The sequence below is a fragment of the Staurois parvus genome, unplaced genomic scaffold (assembly GCF_062004578.1).
Source record: "Staurois parvus isolate SC_StPar_1 unplaced genomic scaffold, SC_StPar_1.0 ptg000066l, whole genome shotgun sequence".
Lineage (NCBI taxonomy): Eukaryota > Metazoa > Chordata > Amphibia > Anura > Ranidae > Staurois > Staurois parvus.
Genome location: NW_028317862.1, coordinates 9,440,328 through 9,460,218, shown reverse-complemented (window position 1 = coordinate 9,460,218; position 19,891 = coordinate 9,440,328). Strand labels below are relative to the sequence as shown.

General features: G+C 43.1%; 1 protein-coding gene across 1 annotated transcript in view; it reads left to right on the top strand.

The window, feature by feature from the left end:
- The window catches only part of HFM1 (helicase for meiosis 1), a 271,262-nt gene extending 254,884 nt beyond the window's left edge, over positions 1 to 16,378 (top strand). Inside the window, exons 34-36 of the mRNA XM_089668958.1 lie at positions 13,390 to 13,466; positions 14,354 to 14,451; positions 16,076 to 16,378. Of these exons, the coding sequence (XP_089525084.1) occupies positions 13,390 to 13,466; positions 14,354 to 14,451; positions 16,076 to 16,308 (408 nt within the window). The 3' untranslated portion in view covers positions 16,309 to 16,378. The remainder of the gene's footprint in view (positions 1 to 13,389; positions 13,467 to 14,353; positions 14,452 to 16,075) is intronic.
- The last annotated feature ends 3,513 nt before the right edge of the window (positions 16,379 to 19,891 follow it).

Here is a 19,891-nt window from a genome sequence, read left to right as displayed (position 1 = left end):
CCAGCAGCAGCGTGGGGAGATGACTATCAAGAGTCCAATGGCAGAGTGGCGGAGCGGAAGCAGCTTCAATTGAAGGCCATACACAGGCCTAGGTTAAAAAGTCCCCCCAGCAGCAGTGTGGGGAGACGACTATCAAGAGTCCAATGGCTGAGTGGCGATCCGGGAAGTCAGCGTTGTGATTGCAGATGCAATGCAGAAATTTTATGAGGTAATGCCGTGGGTGCGAAGAAGATCATATACCGTCGTACTTCCATCCATAAGACGGAACAACCTGCGAACCGGGAGCTTTATTGCCCTGACCCGCTGAGCAGCTTCTGGGATACCCAAGAGTTTGGCTTCTGTGGGGAATATGGTTGAAAACTGAAACTTAAAGGCATGTTGACGGAAGGGCACCAGTGTCAGTGCTCCGGAGGGAATATAGCTTCAAAGCTGACACTTAAAGGTATATCGACGGTCAGAGACCACAGGAAGTGGAGCTTGCGTCTTAAATCGACTGAATGTGGCAGACGTGAAACGTCTATGGGCCGTATATGAAACGGGTTGTTCCTCTTTCTGGAATAAGTGTTGGAAATGGCCACTCTTTTTGGTGTGGCGTTTTGTCTATTTAATTCCGATAACGGACTCTACTCCTCCGTGCAATCTAGTTACGAGACCCTGGGCAGGTCTGGGTCCAATTTGTGGTAGAGACTGGTTTTGTTCAGCCATGCTTGAGCGAGTAATAACAGGTCTGTGCTGCCCTTTGGTGTCTGGCTTAATGCGCACAACACTGAACGTCCCAGCATTTGTCAACGATTTGCCGTTAAGTGATGCAAACCCGCTGAACCACGTTCATGAGGAGCCGGTACAGGGGGCCATGAATCAGTATGGACCTGGCAGCAGTGTGAGGAGACCCGAAAGTGGCACATGGCGCAGGGTGGCGGTGGAGGCAGCAGTATTCGGAAGACATACACAGGACTAGTTTAAAAAGCGGAAGCCGTCAGCAGCGTGAGCAGACAACAGAGGCACATGGCGCAGGGTGGCGGTGGAGGCAGCAGTATTCGGAAGCCATACACAGGCCTAGGTTTAAAACTGGAACCCAGCAGCGTGAGCAGACGACAAAGACGCACATGGCAGAGGATGGATCTGGCAGCAGTATGAGAAGGCGGTACAGGGGCCCGTGGCACAGTGTGGTGATGGGGGCTACAGCAACTGGATGCCAGAAAGTGGCCGATAGGGCTATATACTGCATGGAATTATAAAGTTGTAAAGACAGCGGCCTATAAGGCTATACACACTATAACAATCATGACTTGATTGACCATTGGGCTATAAGGCTATACACAGCATGAATATCATGACTTATTCTGAGAGTGGTTTGGAAGGCTATATACAAAAAGTAATTCATGAGCTGTCCGGACAGCGGACAATAAGTACATATATACAAATCAATTCATCAGCTGTCCAGCCAGCGGCCTCAAAGGCGACACATATAGAAAGCAATTCATGAGCTGTTCAGACAGCGGCCTCTAAGGCGACAGATATACAAAGCAATTCCCGAGGTGTTCAGGGAGCGGCCTGAACGGCTAGGTTATTACTAAATATATTTTTGTGGCCAAACATCGGCCTATAAATAGATGTCTACACAGTGACAAAAAAGTAGGTCGCCTTACAGCGGCGTATCCTACAAATTGACATTATAAGAAATGGTTTAGACCAAAAAAAAAAAAAAAAACTTTGATGCGATGCTATACCTTAGTAGATTGTGGAAAGTCGACAAGTCAAGCGTAACTGTGTACATTACAGAAAATCTTAACAAGACAACCAAACATGTGGCCAAACCGTGACCGATACAACAAGTTAACAATGTAAGAAACAGGAGGGGGCCAAACCGTGGCCAATAAATAAACAGTCCACCTCATTGATGAGATGGACAACACATGTCAAATAAATATTTTAAAAAATTGCTATTCCATCGGTCTGGAACTGGTCGACTATAAATAATTAAAAAGTTTAAATTCATGTGACAGTCGTCCAGCCACGTATAAATAATTTAAAAACACCAATTCATGAGGGGCCCGACCAGCAGAGTATAAGTCATTAAAAAGGTTCAATTCATGTGACGGTCGTCCAGCGAAGTATAAATAATTTAAAAACCCCAATTCATGAGGGGCCCGACCTGCAGAGTATAAGTCATTAAAAATGTGCAAAACATGAGTCGGCCGACCAGCAGCCTCTCAATAAAATATATATACAAATGTACGGATCAGGTGGAGGTCTTCCATTTGTCCCTAATAACATGTTTGGGGCATGATTCATGGCGGATTTAGTCAGTTGTGTCAGGAACTGGTGGTTTGAAATCCAGACTAATCCACGCCTGATTCATTTTCACAAACGTGAGTCTCTCCACACTTTGGGTGGACAGTCGTGTCCTCCGCGGAGTTACAATACCTCCTGCCGCACTAAACACGCGCTCCGATGCTACGCTACTGGCCGGGCATGACAGCCTTTCAAGGGCAAATTCAGCTAGTTGGGGCCAAAGGTCAAGTTTCGTTGCCCAGTAGTCAAGGGGATTGTCTACCTCGGTTGGCAGGGTGCTGTCCAAGTAGGCCCAAGCCTGTTGTTTGAGGTCCTGCTCCAGGTCCACCTGATGCTGCTGCTGCTGCGGCTGGTTAGTAGTTTCCTCACTGCGCTGGTGAAGAAAGCTACTCATCATCGACTGCAGACTGAGGCAGCCGCTGCTGGTGGAGCTGCCACTGCTCCTACCACCCCACCCCTCCCCTGCTGCCATGGCAGCGGAACGCGAGCGCACAGGGCCCACAGTGTCTGAGGATGGACGTTGGCGCAGAAAGGCAGAGACCAACTGACTACATAGGTGGTTTTTATAGTACTTTATTTTGGCCTCCCTCTCAGCAGGTGTGAAAAAGGCCACCATTTTTGAACGGTAGCGAGGGTCCAACAAGGTGGACAGCCAAAAGTCATCCCTCTGTCTGATGGTTATTATTCGGCTGTCGCTACGCAAGCAACCGAGCATGCTATGGGCCATTTGTGCCAAGGAATGCGAGGGACTCCCTGCCTCCATCTCCACAGCATACTGCCACGGTGCGTCTGGGTCCTCTGTCTCCTCCTCCTCCTCTACCAGATGCTCCTGCTCCTCCACTCCTGTCCGCTGAGTGGAAAAACCACCCATTTCACTCAATAATTCCTGAGCACCAATGTCCTCCTCTACCTCCTCCTCTTCTTCCTGTCCTGCCCCCACAGGGGTCATGTGGCGTTGAGATCTGTGCGCCACGTCTACCGCACCCTGACCAGCCATTGTTAACAGCATTTGTTCCAGGACGTGCAACAGAGGAATGACGTCGTTCATCCCATAGTCCTGCCGACTCACGAATAGCATGGCCTCCTCAAAGGGCCTGAGCAAGCGGCAGGTGTCACGCATGAGCTGCCAATGGCTGACATCTAAGTTACACAGGGGAGTACCTTTATCCGCTTGTAACATCAGGAAATTGGTGATGGCCTTTCGCTGTTCGTAAAGGCGGTCTAACATATGTAGGGTTGAATTCCACCTTGTTGCAACGTCGCAGATCAGGCGATGCTGTGGAATTCCGTTCTGCCGCTGCAGCTCAAGGAGGGTGTGCTTTGCGGTGTAGGAATGGCTGAAATGCATGCAAAGTTTACGTGACATTTTAAGGATGTCTTGCAGTGGGATGGTGGATTTTAGGAACCGCTTGACAACCAGATTGAACACGTGAGCCATGCATGGCGCATGGCACAACCTTCCTTGACGCAGAGCAGACACCATGTTCTTTCCGTTGTTGGTCAACATGGTTCCGATTTTCAGTTTGCGCGGAGACAGCCATCTGTCGATTTCTCTGTTCATTACACTCAGAAGTTCCTCCCCTGTGTGACTACGTTCGCCAAGGCATACCAGGTGCAGCACAGCGTGACACCGTTGCGCCCTGCACATGTGATATGCCGGTCGGGTAATGGGACTTGGCACGGGGGTGGCGGCTGAGGACACGGCGGAAGAAGAGGTGGTAGAGGCGGACATCTTTGCTGGACCAAGGACGTGCAAACGTGGAGGCAAAAGCGGCGTGACCTGTCCAAGTTGCTGGTGCGGCTGTGCCGGCACCACGTTCACCCAGTGGGCCGTAAATGACATGTACTGTCCCTGACCGTAGTTACAGCTCCACACGTCGGCGCTGCCGTGCACTTTGGCAGAGACCGACATGCTCAAAGACTGGCCCACCATCTCTTCTACATGTGAATGCTGGGCTGGCACTGCCTTTTTGGCGAAGAAATGCTGGCTTGGCACTCTCCACCGTGGCTCGGCACAAGCCACCATTTCTCGGAAAGGTGCTGAGTCCACCACTTGGAAAGGGAGGGACTGCAGCACCAGCAACTTGGACAGGAGGACGTTCAGCTTCTGCACCGTCGGGTGCGTGCTCGCAAACTGTTGTCTCTTGCAAACGGATTCCAAGAAAGACTGCTGACGGAATCCGTGAAGAGGAGTAGCAGGAGAAGGAGCATCTGAACGAGCGGAAGATGCCAACGAGCGACAACTCCCCTCAGCAGAGGTGTTGGAGCCTTGACTGGCTGATAGAGGGCGATTGACGTCGGGTGACGGAGCAAGTAACGGAGCGGGGGCTGGGGCCGGCAGAACCGCCATATCTTTATCACGGTTTTCCCAGGCCACCGAATGGCGACACTGCATATGCTGACGCAACGCTGTAGTCCCAACATTGGCCCCCTGGCCATGCTTGACTTTCTGGCCACATAGTCGACATACGGCTACGTTTACTTCCTCGGGCGGCTTGACGAAAAATTGCCACACCGCCGAGTAGGAAACTTTGCCCCCGCTACTCCTCACTGGCTGACTGCTACTTCCTCCGTGCACACCGGCACCACTACTGGCCGTGGTGGTAGGCTGCAGTGGAGCTGGTGCTCTAGTCCGTGGCCGTTTGGCTCCACTGACACTGCTGCGACCCTGCTGCCTCCTGGGCAACCCACCGACTGTTTTGCTCGCTGGCAAGCTGGCACCCTCTTCTCCTGATGATGCGGAAGCAATAGCCTGATGACGACGAGGCTTCCAAGTGCGATCAGCCTCATCATCATCAATTAGGGTCTCCGCGTCACTACTAGCCCCCTCGGCTACGTGTGGGTCAGGAGACAGACCTGTCTCTAGACCGGCTACCGAGCCACTCTCCTCGCCAGTACTTCTTCGCCTGGCTGCTGAAGAGGTGGATGTCTCCCCCCGTTCCTGACCGCCCTCTGTTAGCTCTTCCTCACTGTACAGTGGGGCTGAGCCCACAGCATGCGATACTTAGCTTGGTGAGGGAACACCAAAGGACAGGGGCAGGTCGAGGACACGTGATTTCAGTGGGCTTGCTCCCGGGCCATGCCAACTAACGGTTGTGTCTGACGTACCCACCGACCGTTGGCTGTAGGTGTCAGAGGTGACCTGGGAAGAGGAAGACGACCGAGTCAACCAATTGATGACGGCAGGGTTGTCGGTGGAGACACGACCACTGGATGACACCGGGAGCACTGGCCTCTGGCTGCGACTAGTGCTGCCTCGACCCCTTCCTCTGCTGCCACGTCTGCTCGCTCCTTAAACATTGCCTCCTCTGCCACTCCTCTGCGTGTTGTCTGACATACTCTTTAATTCAATAAGCACCCCAAAAATAAAACCGGATTTAACTCTTTGAACGTACAATAGTGGTTGTGAAGCAGAAAGTCAGTTTATTTAGCACAATCGGTCAATTGCAGCTTGCCGTTGGCTGGAAACTGTACGTTTAGGTCACTGGAATGCACTAATCACCCAAAAAATATTACCGCCACCCGGCGTGTATATGGATTTAACTCTTTGAACGTACAATAGTGGTTGTGAAGCAGAAAGTCAGTTTATTGTACACAATCGGTCAATTGCAGCTTGCCGTTGGCTGGAAACTGTACGTTTAGGTCACTGGAATGCACTAATCACCCAAAAAATATTACCGCCAGCCGGCGTGTAAATGGATTTAACTCTTTGAATGTACAATAGTGGTTGTGAAGCAGAAAGTCCGTTTATTGTACACAATCGGTCAATTGCAGCTTGCCGTTGGCTGTAAACTGTACGTTTATGTCACTGGAATGCACTAATCACCCAAAAAATATTACCGCCAGCCGGCGTGTAAATGGATTTAACTCTTTGAACGTACAATAGTGGTTGTGAAGCAGAAAGTCAGTTTATTGTACACAATCGGTCAATAGCAGCTTGCCGTTGGCTGGAAACTGTACGTTTCTGTCACTGGAATGCACTAATCACCCAAAAAATATTACCGCCAGCCGGCGTGTAAATGGATCTAACTCTTTGAACGTACAATAGTGGTTGTGAAGCAGAAAGTCAGTTTATTTAGCACAATCGGTCAATTGCAGCTTGCCGTTGGCTGGAAACTGTACGTTTATGTCACTGGAATGCACTAATCACCCAAAAAATATTACCGCCAGCCGGCGTGTAAATGGATTTAACTCTTTGAACATACAATAGTGGTTGTGAAGCAGAAAGTCAGTTTATTTAGCACAATCGGTCAATTGCAGCTTGCCGTTGGCTGGAAACTGTACGTTTATGTCACTGGAATGCACTAATCACCCAAAAAATATTACCGCCACCCGGCGTGTAAATGGATCTAACTCTTTGAACGTACAATAGTGGTTGTGAAGCAGAAAGTCAGTTTATTTAGCACAATCGGTCAATTGCAGCTTGCCGTTGGCTGGAAACTGTACGTTTATGTCACTGGAATGCACTAATCACCCAAAAAATATTACCGCCACCCGGCGTGTATATGGATTTAACTCTTTGAACGTACAATAGTGGTTGTGAAGCAGAAAGTCAGTTTATTTAGCACAATCGGTCAATTGCAGCTTGCCGTTGGCTGGAAACTGTACGTTTATGTCACTGGAATGCACTAATCACCCAAAAAATATTACCGCCACCCGGCGTGTAAATGGATCTAACTCTTTGAACGTACAATAGTGGTTGTGAAGCAGAAAGTCAGTTTATTGTACACAATCGGTCAATTGCAGCTTGCCGTTGGCTGGAAACTGTACGTTTGTGTCACTGGAATGCACTAATCACCCAAAAAATATTACCGCCAGCCGGCGTGTAAATGGATTTAACTCTTTGAATGTACAATAGTGGTTGTGAAGCAGAAAGTCAGTTTATTTTGCACAATCGGCAAACTGCAGCACCAACTGTGCACGACAGCCACCAAAAAAAAAGAAGGGTGTATGTCACTTTAAATTTTCGATTCTTTGATAGCTGTGGCCCTAAGTAACGATTCTGTGTCCCTGAGTAACGATTCTGTGTCCCTGAGTAACGATTCTGTGGCCCTAAAGTCTCTGTGGCCCTAACTCTGTCCCTTAATACACACAGGTCTGTCTCTCTTGAATGACCGGAGGCTAATGGAGAATTCTAAGATGGCCGCGATTTATAGCTCCACCATTACACAGTGCTGGCTGGCTGCTGATTGGCTAATGCGATCACGTCATGAATGCATTATGGGTCAGCGCGCCTTGTCTGCGCGCCTTCCCAGAGATCCCCGCCCCATCTTCTCTGTCCATTTTCTCCGTCGCCACACATGTCGCCGCCATTTTTGGGAAAATTCGATTCGTGCATCCGAAGTTTGCTAATCTTCGGATTCGTCGCGAATAGAATTTTTCCAAATCTTCGGAACGAATTCCACTTCGTCATGTTCGATTCGCTCATCTCTAATCATAAGTACTTGGAAATTCTCAGGACAGCCTGGAGACTTCAGCCTCGACAGGCAAGATGGGCACTGTTTTTCTCTAGGTTCTTGTTTCATATTATATTTTGCCATGGGTCTAAGAAAAGAAAGCTGGATACTCTGTGGCAGACAGTGGAGGAGGCTACCCCACAGGACACCATTTTGTCCACACACAACTTTTTACTTCTCCATTCAAACCTCATGACCAAGATCAAGCAGGCCTCGGAGCAGTTGTCTCCTTAAGGGGTGAGTTTGCAAAAGAAAGATGTACTTTTTTGGTTTCAAGATAAAGTTTTTGTGCCTGAAAATCAACATCTGCGGGTTCTCAGATTATGTCATGACCATCTGTTAGCGGGACATTTTTGATCTCAAAAGACTATTGAGCTGATACAACGATCTTTCTGGTGGCCTAAGTGGAGGTTGGACTGTGAAAATTATTTGAAGGTCTGCACTACCTGTATACATTGCAAAAGTGACCGGAATAAATCTTGGGGACTGTTAAGGCCAGTTCCTGTCCCGAAAAGACCATTGGAGATGATCTCGATGGACTTTACTGTTGAACTACCAGTATCAGAGGACTTCACTTCCATTTTTCTTCCATTGATTGTGGATAGATTATCCAAGATGGCGTATTTCATTCCTATGAAGGGTACGCCATCAGCACAAGAAACAGCCCAAACATTTATCAAGGAGGTGGTAAGACTTCATGGAGTTCTAGCCAGTATTGTATCCGATTAGAGGGTGCAGGTTACCTCAAAATTTTGGAGAAAACTCTGCAAGTCACTGCAAATTGAACTATGCTTTTCTTCAGCTTATCATCCACAGATCAATTGACAAACTGAGTGTACTAACCAGACATTAGAGCAATACTTCAGTTGCTTTCTTCCTTTTCACAGGATAACTGGACACATTTGCTACCTCTGGCGGAGTTTGCTTATAATAATTCCGTGCATAGTGCCACAAATCAAGCTGCAGTTTTTGCTAATTATGGATTCTTTCCATCCTTCCTGCCTGATACAGTTCCTGATTCACCGGTACCAGCAATTCAGGATAAAGTTAAGTTCTTTCTGGACAACAAGAAGTTGCAAGCCGCTGTGGCCAAGGCTCAGGAAGACAACAAGAAAATCTTTGACAGAAGGAGAAAAAGGGATTTGCTTCTTAATCCAATAGACAAGGTCTGGTTGTCAACTGTGAACCTAAAACTGCCATGTCCATCAAAAAAACTAGGGCCTAAATATATTGGTTCCTTTTCAGTCAGGAGAAGGATCAATCCAGCAGTTTATGAACTTTCTTTACCTAATTTGTACATGATTCATCCTGTATTTCACGTATCACTGCAAAAACCTGCTGTGTCTAACCCTTTCCCAGATCAGGATCCAGGACCTCCAGCACCAATTTTAATCAATCGGTCTGAGGAATATGAAGTGGAAACTATCTTGGACTGTAGAAGGAGACAAGGGGTTGTACAGTATTTATTTAAATGGAAGGATTTGGCCCAGAAGAGAATTCCTGGGAACTGGAGTCCAATGTGCATGCTGCAAAACTTTTTGGGCTTTTTTCATGGCTCACCCAGAAAAGCAGCTTCAAGTTGGCATCCGGAGGCTGCCTGTAAGGTGGGGGGGGGGGGCACTGTCAAGGAAATCTTAGGCACAGTTGTGCACAAAGATGTGCGCATGCTCATAATAATTCTCAAGTGACAAGTAGACATGCCCTAACACACTGTCAGGAAATTCATATGCACATGTCATGTCATGTGCGAAGATGTGCGCAAACTCATAATAATTCTCAACTGACAACTAAACGTGCCCTAACTTGCACATGAATCTGCACACATGTGTATTTCCGTGAACACTTGGCGCTCACGTGCCTATTTAAAGTGGCTCCAGAGACCAGAAGATTGCTGAGTGGTTTTCAGTTTCTATTCTTTGTGACCTGACCCTGTCTTCTGCCTGCTGTTTTGGTACCTTCCCTGCTCCACCGATACTGACCCCGGCCTGGCTCTGACTCTGATTTGGTTCCTGATTCTGCACCTCCACTGTTTGGCTGATACCGACCCCTGCCTGCCTGACTACCCGAGATCCTGCATCTGCCTGTTTGCAAGCCTGCTTGCTGCCCACAGTTTTGCACCTGCTGCTGTGTCCTCTCATTGATCAGCTCATCAATCTGCCTGCTGTTCAGCAGCTGCTGCAAGGTTCTTCTGGCCAGGATCTCCTACAAAGCACCCATGCCACTCCATGACCTGTTATAATCTGTCACCACCTTCAGGAGAAACAGGACGGGTCAGCTCGACCTCAACCAGGTACATGACAGCAATGCAACGCAAGCCAACACTTGCATCTACAATGCAGATCAATGCAATGCAAGTGAAGAAAAAGCTTGCTTTGCCATTTATCGTTTGACCCACGGGATGTGATGCAAAGGAAATCCTTCAAAATACTGTGCATTTTAATGTGCTAAAATGTACATTAACTCACATTAAAATTTTCATAAAATAGATAGAAATGTACATCTATTATCCTACATTTTATCGCAAATTGGTCTGAATTCAGCCTCAAGGTTAGGATTAGGTTTCACATTGTTATGTGTCATGGCTCCATGTGGACTGAGGACTGAGCCAAATGAAAATGCACCATGGGAGAGAGGGAATAAGTCACATGCACACATACATAGAAGTGTCAGGCATTTCACTTCATTCCTATAAGGATGAGCAGCATAGGAGTAAGGGGAAAGGTGCTGGGGGGGTGGAACTAAGTGAAAATCATTTTGCCCTGCATGGATTAAAAAAATTAGAAATAATTGCAGAGCAAAAGGAAAGGGGTCTATGTAGTTTCTAGAAGCTTAAAGTGTATAAACAATCCCGCTTGCGTATTATACAGTATATTTGGGTGTCTCCCTTTCATGTCACTGAAGGTTTTCTAGAAGCGCAGCTAAAAATCTTAGATTTTACTTGCAAATAGAATCTGATACTGGAACACCCCATACCTTCCAAAAATCTTAGTGACAACTAATCAGATCCCTTTATTGTGTTATACAGATAAAAAAATTATTGGCTGCTATGGGCCACTTCACTACTTTTGGTCTAGTCCAGCAATGGGCAAACTACGGCCCGCGGGCCGTATACGGCCCGGCCGACCTTTTAATCCGGCCCGCGGAGCTAGGCTCCCGCTAGGCTCCTCTCACAGTCCGCCCTGAAGACCGGTGCAGCATGAAAATCTGTCTCCTGTGAGGATCTGTCCCCCTCGACGTAACTGCGCATGTGCCGGAGATCGCCATTCGGCTGCTAATGCCTGAAACTGGCACATGCGCAGATACGTCGAGGGGGACAGATCCTCATAGGAGACAGATTTTCATGCTACACCGGAACGAAGCGGGAACACGGCGAGAGGAATGCGCGGAGCAAAGGTAAGTGAATTGACACAGGGGGGACTTGGGGACCTAATATGGGGGGTGAATTAATATGGGGGATGAATTACTATATGGGGGATGAATTACTATAGGGGGGATGAATTACTATAGGGGGGATGAATTACTATGGGGGATGAATTACTATATGGGGGATGAATTACTATAGGGGGGATGAATTACTATAGGGGGGATGAATTACTATATGGGGGATGAATTACTATATGGGGGATGAATTACTATGGGGGATGAATTACTATATGGGGGATGAATTACTATATGGGGGATGAATTACTATGGGGGATGCATTACTATAGGGGGGATGAATTACTATAGGGGGGATGAATTACTATATGGGGGATGAATTACTATATGGGGGATGAATTACTATGGGGGATGAATTACTATGGGGGGATGAATTACTATGGGGGATGAATTACTATGGGGGATGAATTACTATATGGGGGATGAATTACTATGGGGGATGAATTACTATATGGGGGATGAATTACTATATGGGGGATGAATTACTATGGGGGATGAATTACTATATGGGGGATGAATTACTATATGAGGGATGAATTACTATATGGGGGATGAATTACTATGAGGGATGAATTACTATTTGGGGGATGAATTACTATGGGGGCTGAATTACTATAGGGGGGATGAATTACTATATGAGGGATGAATTACTATAGGGATGAATTACTATATGAGGGATGAATTACTATAGGGGGGATGAATTACTATATGAGGGATGAATTACTATATGAGGGATGAATTACTATAGGGGGGATGAATTACTATATGGGGGATGAATTACTATATGGGGGATGAATTACTATATGGGGGATGAATTACTATGGGGGATGAATTACTATGGGGGGTGAATTACTATTTGGGGGATGAATTACTATGGGGGATGAATTACTATATGGGGGATGAATTACTATGGGGGATGAATTACTATAGTGGGCATGAATTACTATATGGGGGATGAATTACTATATGGGGGATGAATTACTATGGGGGATGAATTACTATGGGGGATGAATTACTATATGGGGGATGAATTACTATATGGGGGACGAAGTACTATATGGGGGATGAATTACTATATGGGGGATGAATTACTATAGGGGGGATGAATTACTATAGGGGGGATGAATTACTATAGGGGGGGTGAATTACTATATGGGGGATTAATTACTATGCTTACTATGGGGGAATATTACTATACTTACTATGGATGACACATACACATCATTCATCTACTCTTTGTCCGGCCCCCGGGTCCAATATATGAACCCATTGCGGCCCTCAAGTCAAAAAGTTTGCCCACCCCTGGTCTAGTCTGTTTTTTTTTGTTTTTTTACACTTTTCGGAAATCAGCCCTACAGAATTAAAATTTATTTTTAAGGTTCCATAGAAAATTATTTTATTAGTTTTACAATATGTTTGTGTTTCCCAAAACTCAGAACTATTGTTAACAATCAACTATCTGACCAATGATTAAAGGGCAGTTTCACTTTCGTGGGGAAAAAATAGCATATACATAAGTCATATTGTAATTGAATGTTAACAAACATTACCTTCCCTTTTCAATATCATAAAATGCAATGCAATATGGCATCTTAGAGGCGTTCTGTACATAGATGGTGTGTGATTGAGTTACTGATTTTTCCAGAAGTCTGCACTAAGATAAAAGTCACATTTTTGGCATCCTCTGCAACGAAAATGTCATTTTTGGTGAGATACCCCCAAAGGTAAATCAGTCTAAAGGCAAACCTTGCCAATTTCCTCATTAGAGCCCTGCAGGTCCTTATGCATATATGTAGCCTCTCGGTGGGTGGGCCTTATTGCCGAGAGGCTGCATATATGTGTACCTGAAGGTAAACAGAACTGTGGAGAGTGTGCATCGTGTGTGCTCCCGCCACAGTTACCAGAGGCTAATGGAAAGCTCCCAATCTCTGCTTGCAATTGGGAGCTTTCTGTTTATGTGACCGCTGTGACAACCAATCGCAGCAGTCACATGTTAGAAAACCCCTGCCTTTCAGCATCTGAAACCCTTTAAAGGGCCGGGAGAAGCTGGTGCCATGGGGTTAAGATCGTGTAAACATGAATTCTAAACTGTTTGTCTTTTTCTGTTCTCAAGTTAAGTATAATATGGTATTTTGTTATATTTCAAATTTGCTGCATTTTGTTAAACTCTCTTATATCATATATTGTATTTTCCTAAAAGCAGATGCAAGGTGAAATGACTACAAGTCTACAGAAATTTGTTTACACACCTCAACCTGCCATCAGTGCCTTTTTGCGGTAAGATAGTGCAAGTGATTACATTGTTAGCTTTATCCAAAAATAATATTTTATATTAACATTTATTACCCATTTTATTTGTAAATTGATTAGTGTTTTATCCAAGCCACTTTTTCACCAAATGTATACCTTCATTTGGTATATCAACCTGTTTACTATGCTTTTTTTCTACCATACCCATGAACCATAGTTCCCTTTTCCGTGCTTATCAACCCTATATACCTTTTATGTTGTTATTTACCTTGCTTTTAAATAAAATATGATATTGGTGATCAGAAAGGACTATAGGTGCTCAGTAATCTGAGTGTTCCATTCTGGTCGGTGAAACTTTTTAAAAATATTTGGATATATCAAACTAAGCATAAGGGAACTTTATCGCGAACTGTGACCAATCTGAGATGCTACTTACTTGGTTATAGTACAATCGTAGGGCAAAATTATCAACAGAGACAAATGAAAGTCATTTATCCATTCTTTAGAAAATATGCAAGTTTACAATTCAGCTTATATGGTGTACTATAAAAAAAATTTTGGATTTGATTCTGGACTTGAATCTCTTCAAAGGAAGACTTTTGTACTAAACAGTAATGGTAGATATTGCAATCAGAGACTAATACAAATGCAAGTTGGTGAAAGTACTAATGGCAGCTAACATGCCCAAAATGTGCAGCCTTGTTCTTTAACATACACTTGCTTTAGTATCTAATGAAGAGATCTTCATCAATTTAGTGGTGCTGTGAGTGATTACTTATGATTTTCAAAGAGTTCTGCTTTGCAGTGCTGTTAGTGATGTCCTTTTTAAATGTAACTGTATATATGTATATGAAACATATAGTATATACACTTTTTTGTGTTAAAATGTGTGCTAATTATTTTGCTTTATGAAGGTCACCAACATTGACAGCTGCAGCAGCACAGACAGTGACACAAGAGTCTTTTCATGGTAATCAAAGAAGTAATACCGACCAGCCACCAGATGGAGCAAGTAGGTTGAATTGGTGCTGCAAAAATAATTTGAGTGCGTAGTTTTTATGACTGAATTCTGCACTAAGTTATGAGATGAGCTAATGATGTTGCTATACGCTATAATAAATTGCAACTTGGTAAATTTATTCCATTACATACACTTGATTTTATCATGAGATGCAATAAGCAGAGCTAACTTTATTTCATATTGTGCAAGGCATCCAATAGGATGTTAGGTCTAGCTTCATATATCTGTCTCATACCGTAGCTCTGCAGATTAACATTTAAATTAATTTGTCAGATTAGATGAAACAACAATTCACACTAACGTGAAAAACTACTTCTGAAGGCAAAATCATATGTAAGATAAATTCTTGTAGATAAACACAGTTATACTTTGTTCAAAAAATAATACTCTTCAGGATTTCTTAATGTACCAATCTCTTAGTCTATTGCAAATATTATTAATGACTCACAATGTGCCTTGATGTCTTAGTCAAAAGAGGAAATGACATTCTAACCTAAGCCTGCTAAATGAAGAGTAGGAAAATGAGTGCAACCTGCCTGGCGTTTTGGTGTAATCATAAAACTTGTCATAACACAGCTACATGCCTTCATATAACATTCAGAACTGGGTGTTCATCTGTGCCTTTTACAGTACTCCAATAATAGCCAGGGAGTCATTTTGGCAACAATACACACCACAGCCTTAGATCAAAATACAACAAAAATCAGCCAGGAATGAATGTTTCAGCAAATAAACAGTTTTGGGAACTTACTCATTTTAAATCATGTTTTAGATGTAATAAAAAAGCTTTAATTTGTTGAGAGAAGTGAGACATGTAGATACCTTCTAATGTAAGAGGGTTCTGCTCTGTTTCATAAAGCTGGTTCAGCGGAGGGCATATTTGTACCTTGTAGCCCAGGCCACCATAACCTGTCTGGTTATACACTTGGGGTGTTCCCCAAGCCCTACTCCATATGAACCATTGCTTCTCTGCAGTGCACTGGTAATGGCCAACAAGTCTGAACAGCAGTATGCAGTTTGGAATAAATGTCTCTATAATGTTTTGCTATATCTATAATAATATGCTGTATGTCTGTGCTATAAACTTGCATATATGTGTATATAGTTGACTAAGGGGACTAAAGGAATGGTTTGTATGGTTCTATCTATTACTCTAAAATAAGAAATAATCCCTTATTTTCAGATTTGTGATGAAAGTGAAGACTTGTAAACACCTTGTTTTTTAGGGTTTACTGTGCTAAAATTCTTGTACATTAATGCACAAAAATCACAGTAAAACCCCAGTTCAAAATGTTTGTAAAATACAAGCACTTTTAAAAGGATTGGTTTAAGCAAGCCTGTATTTAAATGCTGCTGCTTACAGCAGTCAGTTAAGATAATCATAATGGCTGAAGTCTTATATTCTACAACCTGCAGCATTACTAATTTGTTCTGTGGCTGAAGGTTATAATTTCTATACAACAGTGAGTTATGGGATCAGCCCATAATGTTTAAACCAAAGGTTACAAATAATGTAGACATTCTTTAAAATGCAGTTGTTCAACATATTGTTACCTTAAAAAGTGTGTTGCGCAGTGTACACTGAATTGTATACATGTCTTGGTTCACCATGCAGGGTGCATATATTCTGTGAACAAAGGTTATGGAAATCAGCAGAATAAAAACATTAGTGAACATCGTAAGAATTTTACTGATGTAGGCAACTACAGTGCATGGCCTGTGGAACCTGTCGGTGTGACATTTGATTTAGGAAATGATGTCTGGGATGATTTTGATGATGACAGTTTGCTTGTTGACAATGGTTTTCTGACATCAGTGGAGACACAAATTTCAGGTAAAGCAACATAAAATTTAAAAAATGTCTGGTTTTATTTGCTAGCAGTGTAGGAATTCAAAAGTGATTTTAGTTTCGATTAATAACCAGGAAATGTTTAGTATTGTTAGAAAAGGGACATAACTATGCAAAACAGTGAATGCAAAATAATTTTTATTTATCCCTTGCATGCAAATGGTGGGGTTGTAAAAATGTACAATCATTCCTTTTCCTCCTCTGCTGCCCATTTATAGGTGAAACATGCCCCTACCCTTTTGGCTTAAACTGGACTCAAAATGCAGCTTCTAATGAATTTTCCATAAGTAAGGGTGACTTTACTGGGCCTTTTCCTGTGATCCTGGTATTACATTTGGGATCTCCAGCTTTCTCAACAACCCAGGAAAAGGCCCAGTGACTAAATTTGGTGTATACAGAAAGGGGCTGAAAGCCAGGGCATAAGGTGAGTAACTTACTTTTTTCATCTTGGGTTTATTTTTAACCACTTCCCTCTGACCTGGCACATATTTACCTAGGTAAATTATTTCCTGTGCTGAGATAGCCCTCTCAGCATAGTAACGAATGGGTACCAAAAAGCTTTCGATGCATACTTGCAACTGGGATCTTTCTGATCATGTAACTGACAGCCACATTAATCACATGATCAGAATGTCCGCCTCACGCGTCCCAGCATTTAGATCCTCTTAAACGGCCATGAAGTGGCGGTGGGAAGGGGTTAATTAAAATTTACCTTTTTAAATAAAGCATGGGAATTTTCAGGATAAGTAGACCTTACATTTTGAAGCAAGATCCACTTTAAAGCAATAAACTGAAGTACTGCATGTATAATTAAGCTTTCTCAATGAGGATGAGCAAAAATACCAAATTATCCTTTCTTCTTAGTGCTCCATTGAGGAAAGACATAAGCTGTTGGGATATGCTTCCACCTACAGGAAGATTGGATACTGTCAAACAAAAAAGTTGCAACTGCTCTAACTTCCACCATGCTTCAGTTTTTTGCTTGTGTCATAGGAAGATGGACGTCTTTAATCTTTATTGCTAGCTTTTTTCCTTAGATTTTTCAATCAAGATTCCTGCTATATTGCTGCTTGGACCGGTCTCTACTAGGAATGAGCTTTAGGTTCAAGCTCATGTTCAATCCGAGTTCAACTTATTCATAGTTCAAGAAAATGGCAGACTAATATGTCTGTTTGTGTCTAAAGTAACCAATTACGAACAAAGCACTTTATAGCCTCTAAACTGTGGTCAAGTGAATTAAAATGGCTTATCATGTGGGCTTTCTTATGTTATAGCCCCCTTTCTGTAAAATTCCAGATTTCCAGCAGCCTTTTGTCAGTGTGTTGGGGAAGACACAGAGAGAATAGGGATAAATCACAGAGTGTTTACTGGAAGAGATAGCATCTGTCATGCTATACAGTGCTGCTGAAAAGTACTATATTTACAGTCAGAGTGTGTTGGAAAGACTTGGAGTAGATAGGGATATATCACGTAGCGATATGCGGGCCCCACGTTGGGTGTTTTAATTATTTTTTATTATTTCACTTTTTTTTCTTTAGTTAGACTTAAAAGGGAAGAGGGGGGAGTGTTTTAGGATTTACCAAACAAAAGCTGGCCTTTGTTTGCACCACATCACTGCATATTTCTGCAAACCAGTTTAGTGCACCAAATCACCACATTGTTAAGTGTACCAAAGCACTGGATCCTCAATCCCCCTACTGCCATAGCTGTTAATAAAGTTAGGTGACCCCTTGTATTCATGATGTCAGGTCAGGCAGGTATGAAGAGAGAGGCAGGGGTTCTGCACACAAAGTTAGTATGGAACAAGCAGGTTCTGCATGTACATGCAGCAAAGGAAAATGTGTCTAAACAAAAGTATTCTCTCTTTGAAGTGCGGAGTGGACCCCGTGGACTATTGAGTGTCCAGGCTGGACCACTGGCAAGAGCTTGCACAGTATGCTGTAATTCCTTTTCCACACAAAATTTGCCTGTTCTCTTCCTCTGAAATTGTGGCCTAAACAAATGTTTATTTACTGTGCACCAAGGATGTACAATATTTCTGTCTTTTTTCTGTGACATAATTACACTTTGTTGATTTCTTGATGAAAAATTACTTACAGTATCTCTGTCCACATGTAGCCTAGAAAAAGGTCTAAACTATTGTGCATGGAGTCAGTACAATATTGTTGTTTGCTCTTATACTGTGAAAAAAAAGACTGTAGTATTTATTTTTTGATTACTAGCTGCTTGTTTTCTCTCCTTTTCAAATCACAACCTAGTAAAAGTGGTTAAATACCCTGCATTGGGTCAGTGCAATATTATGCTGGCTTTTTATCTGTAAAATAATACACTCTAATACTGATTTTTTTTATTTTACTGATTACAATTTGCCAGTAGTCTCTTCTTTTCAAGGTGTACCTTCGTAAAATAAATATTCTGCATGATGTCAGTACAGTGTTCTGCCATCTTTTTTTCAGTGAAATAACACTCTTAACTTTGATTTCTTGATTAAAAGCTGTCTGGTGCCTTTCCTTTTGAAAGTGCAATTCAGTAAACTTGCTTAAATTATTTTAATGTCAGTACAATATTTTTTCTATTAGATTTTAAGATACATATATACAACAGGACAAAACGTAAAAAAAAACATGATAAACACATTTAGGCCTTACAGGGCCTGCTGTTCTTGCTTAACTAGTCTAAAATAAATTTAAAGTAAATTACGATCCTTTCAATTCCACCCCCCCATCCCCCTGTGCAATACTATTTATATAGAATGCCCCAAGACATGAGACTGAAATTGACATTTTTTCCTGAATGAGCCCAGCATACAGTAGAGAAGTACAGTCACACTGGAGTACAAGCACCCAATGAAATGTACTTCAATAATACTTCTGAACTGTCAGCATAATATTTTGAATATTTTTCTGATACACTTTAATGCATGTTTCTTGATTAAATGTTTCCTGTTTTTTTAAAAATATGACCCAGTAAAAGTGCTAACTATTGCATGTGGATTCAGCACAACATTTTTCTGGCTTTTTTCTGTGAAATGATGTGAAGTAATTTTTTAAATGACAAGCTGCCTGGTATCTATTTTTTTCAAAATGTGGTCTAGGTAAAGTGCTTAAATACTCTGAGGGAGTTCAATATATTTTTGTTCTTTTGTTTACAAAAGTGGAGTCTGTGCAATATTTTTCTGTCTTTTTTTATATGAAATCATTACACTGTAATGCTGTTTTTTTTTCCTTCCTGTAAAACTGTTGCTAAGTAAAAGCGTTTAAATACTGTGTATGGAGTGAGTACAATTTTTCTGCTTTTTTTCAGATATCATGTGCAGATAATGGCAACTCAGTGTAGTTATTCACACCTCTGTGAAACCTGAGCTGTCTGAGCTGATGGCTTGATTGTGTGTGTGTGTGTGTGTGTGTGTGTGTGTGTGTGTGTGTGTGTGTGTGTGTGTGTGTGCGCGCAGTTATTTGGGATGATGTCCCAAAGACAAAGTGCAGCATTCCCTGGCAAAGGGTTTCTTTGTCATGCATCTTCAGAGTGGGGCACTTTTTGTTTCCATCTTGAATGGTGGCATAGCTCACCACGTGACTTTCC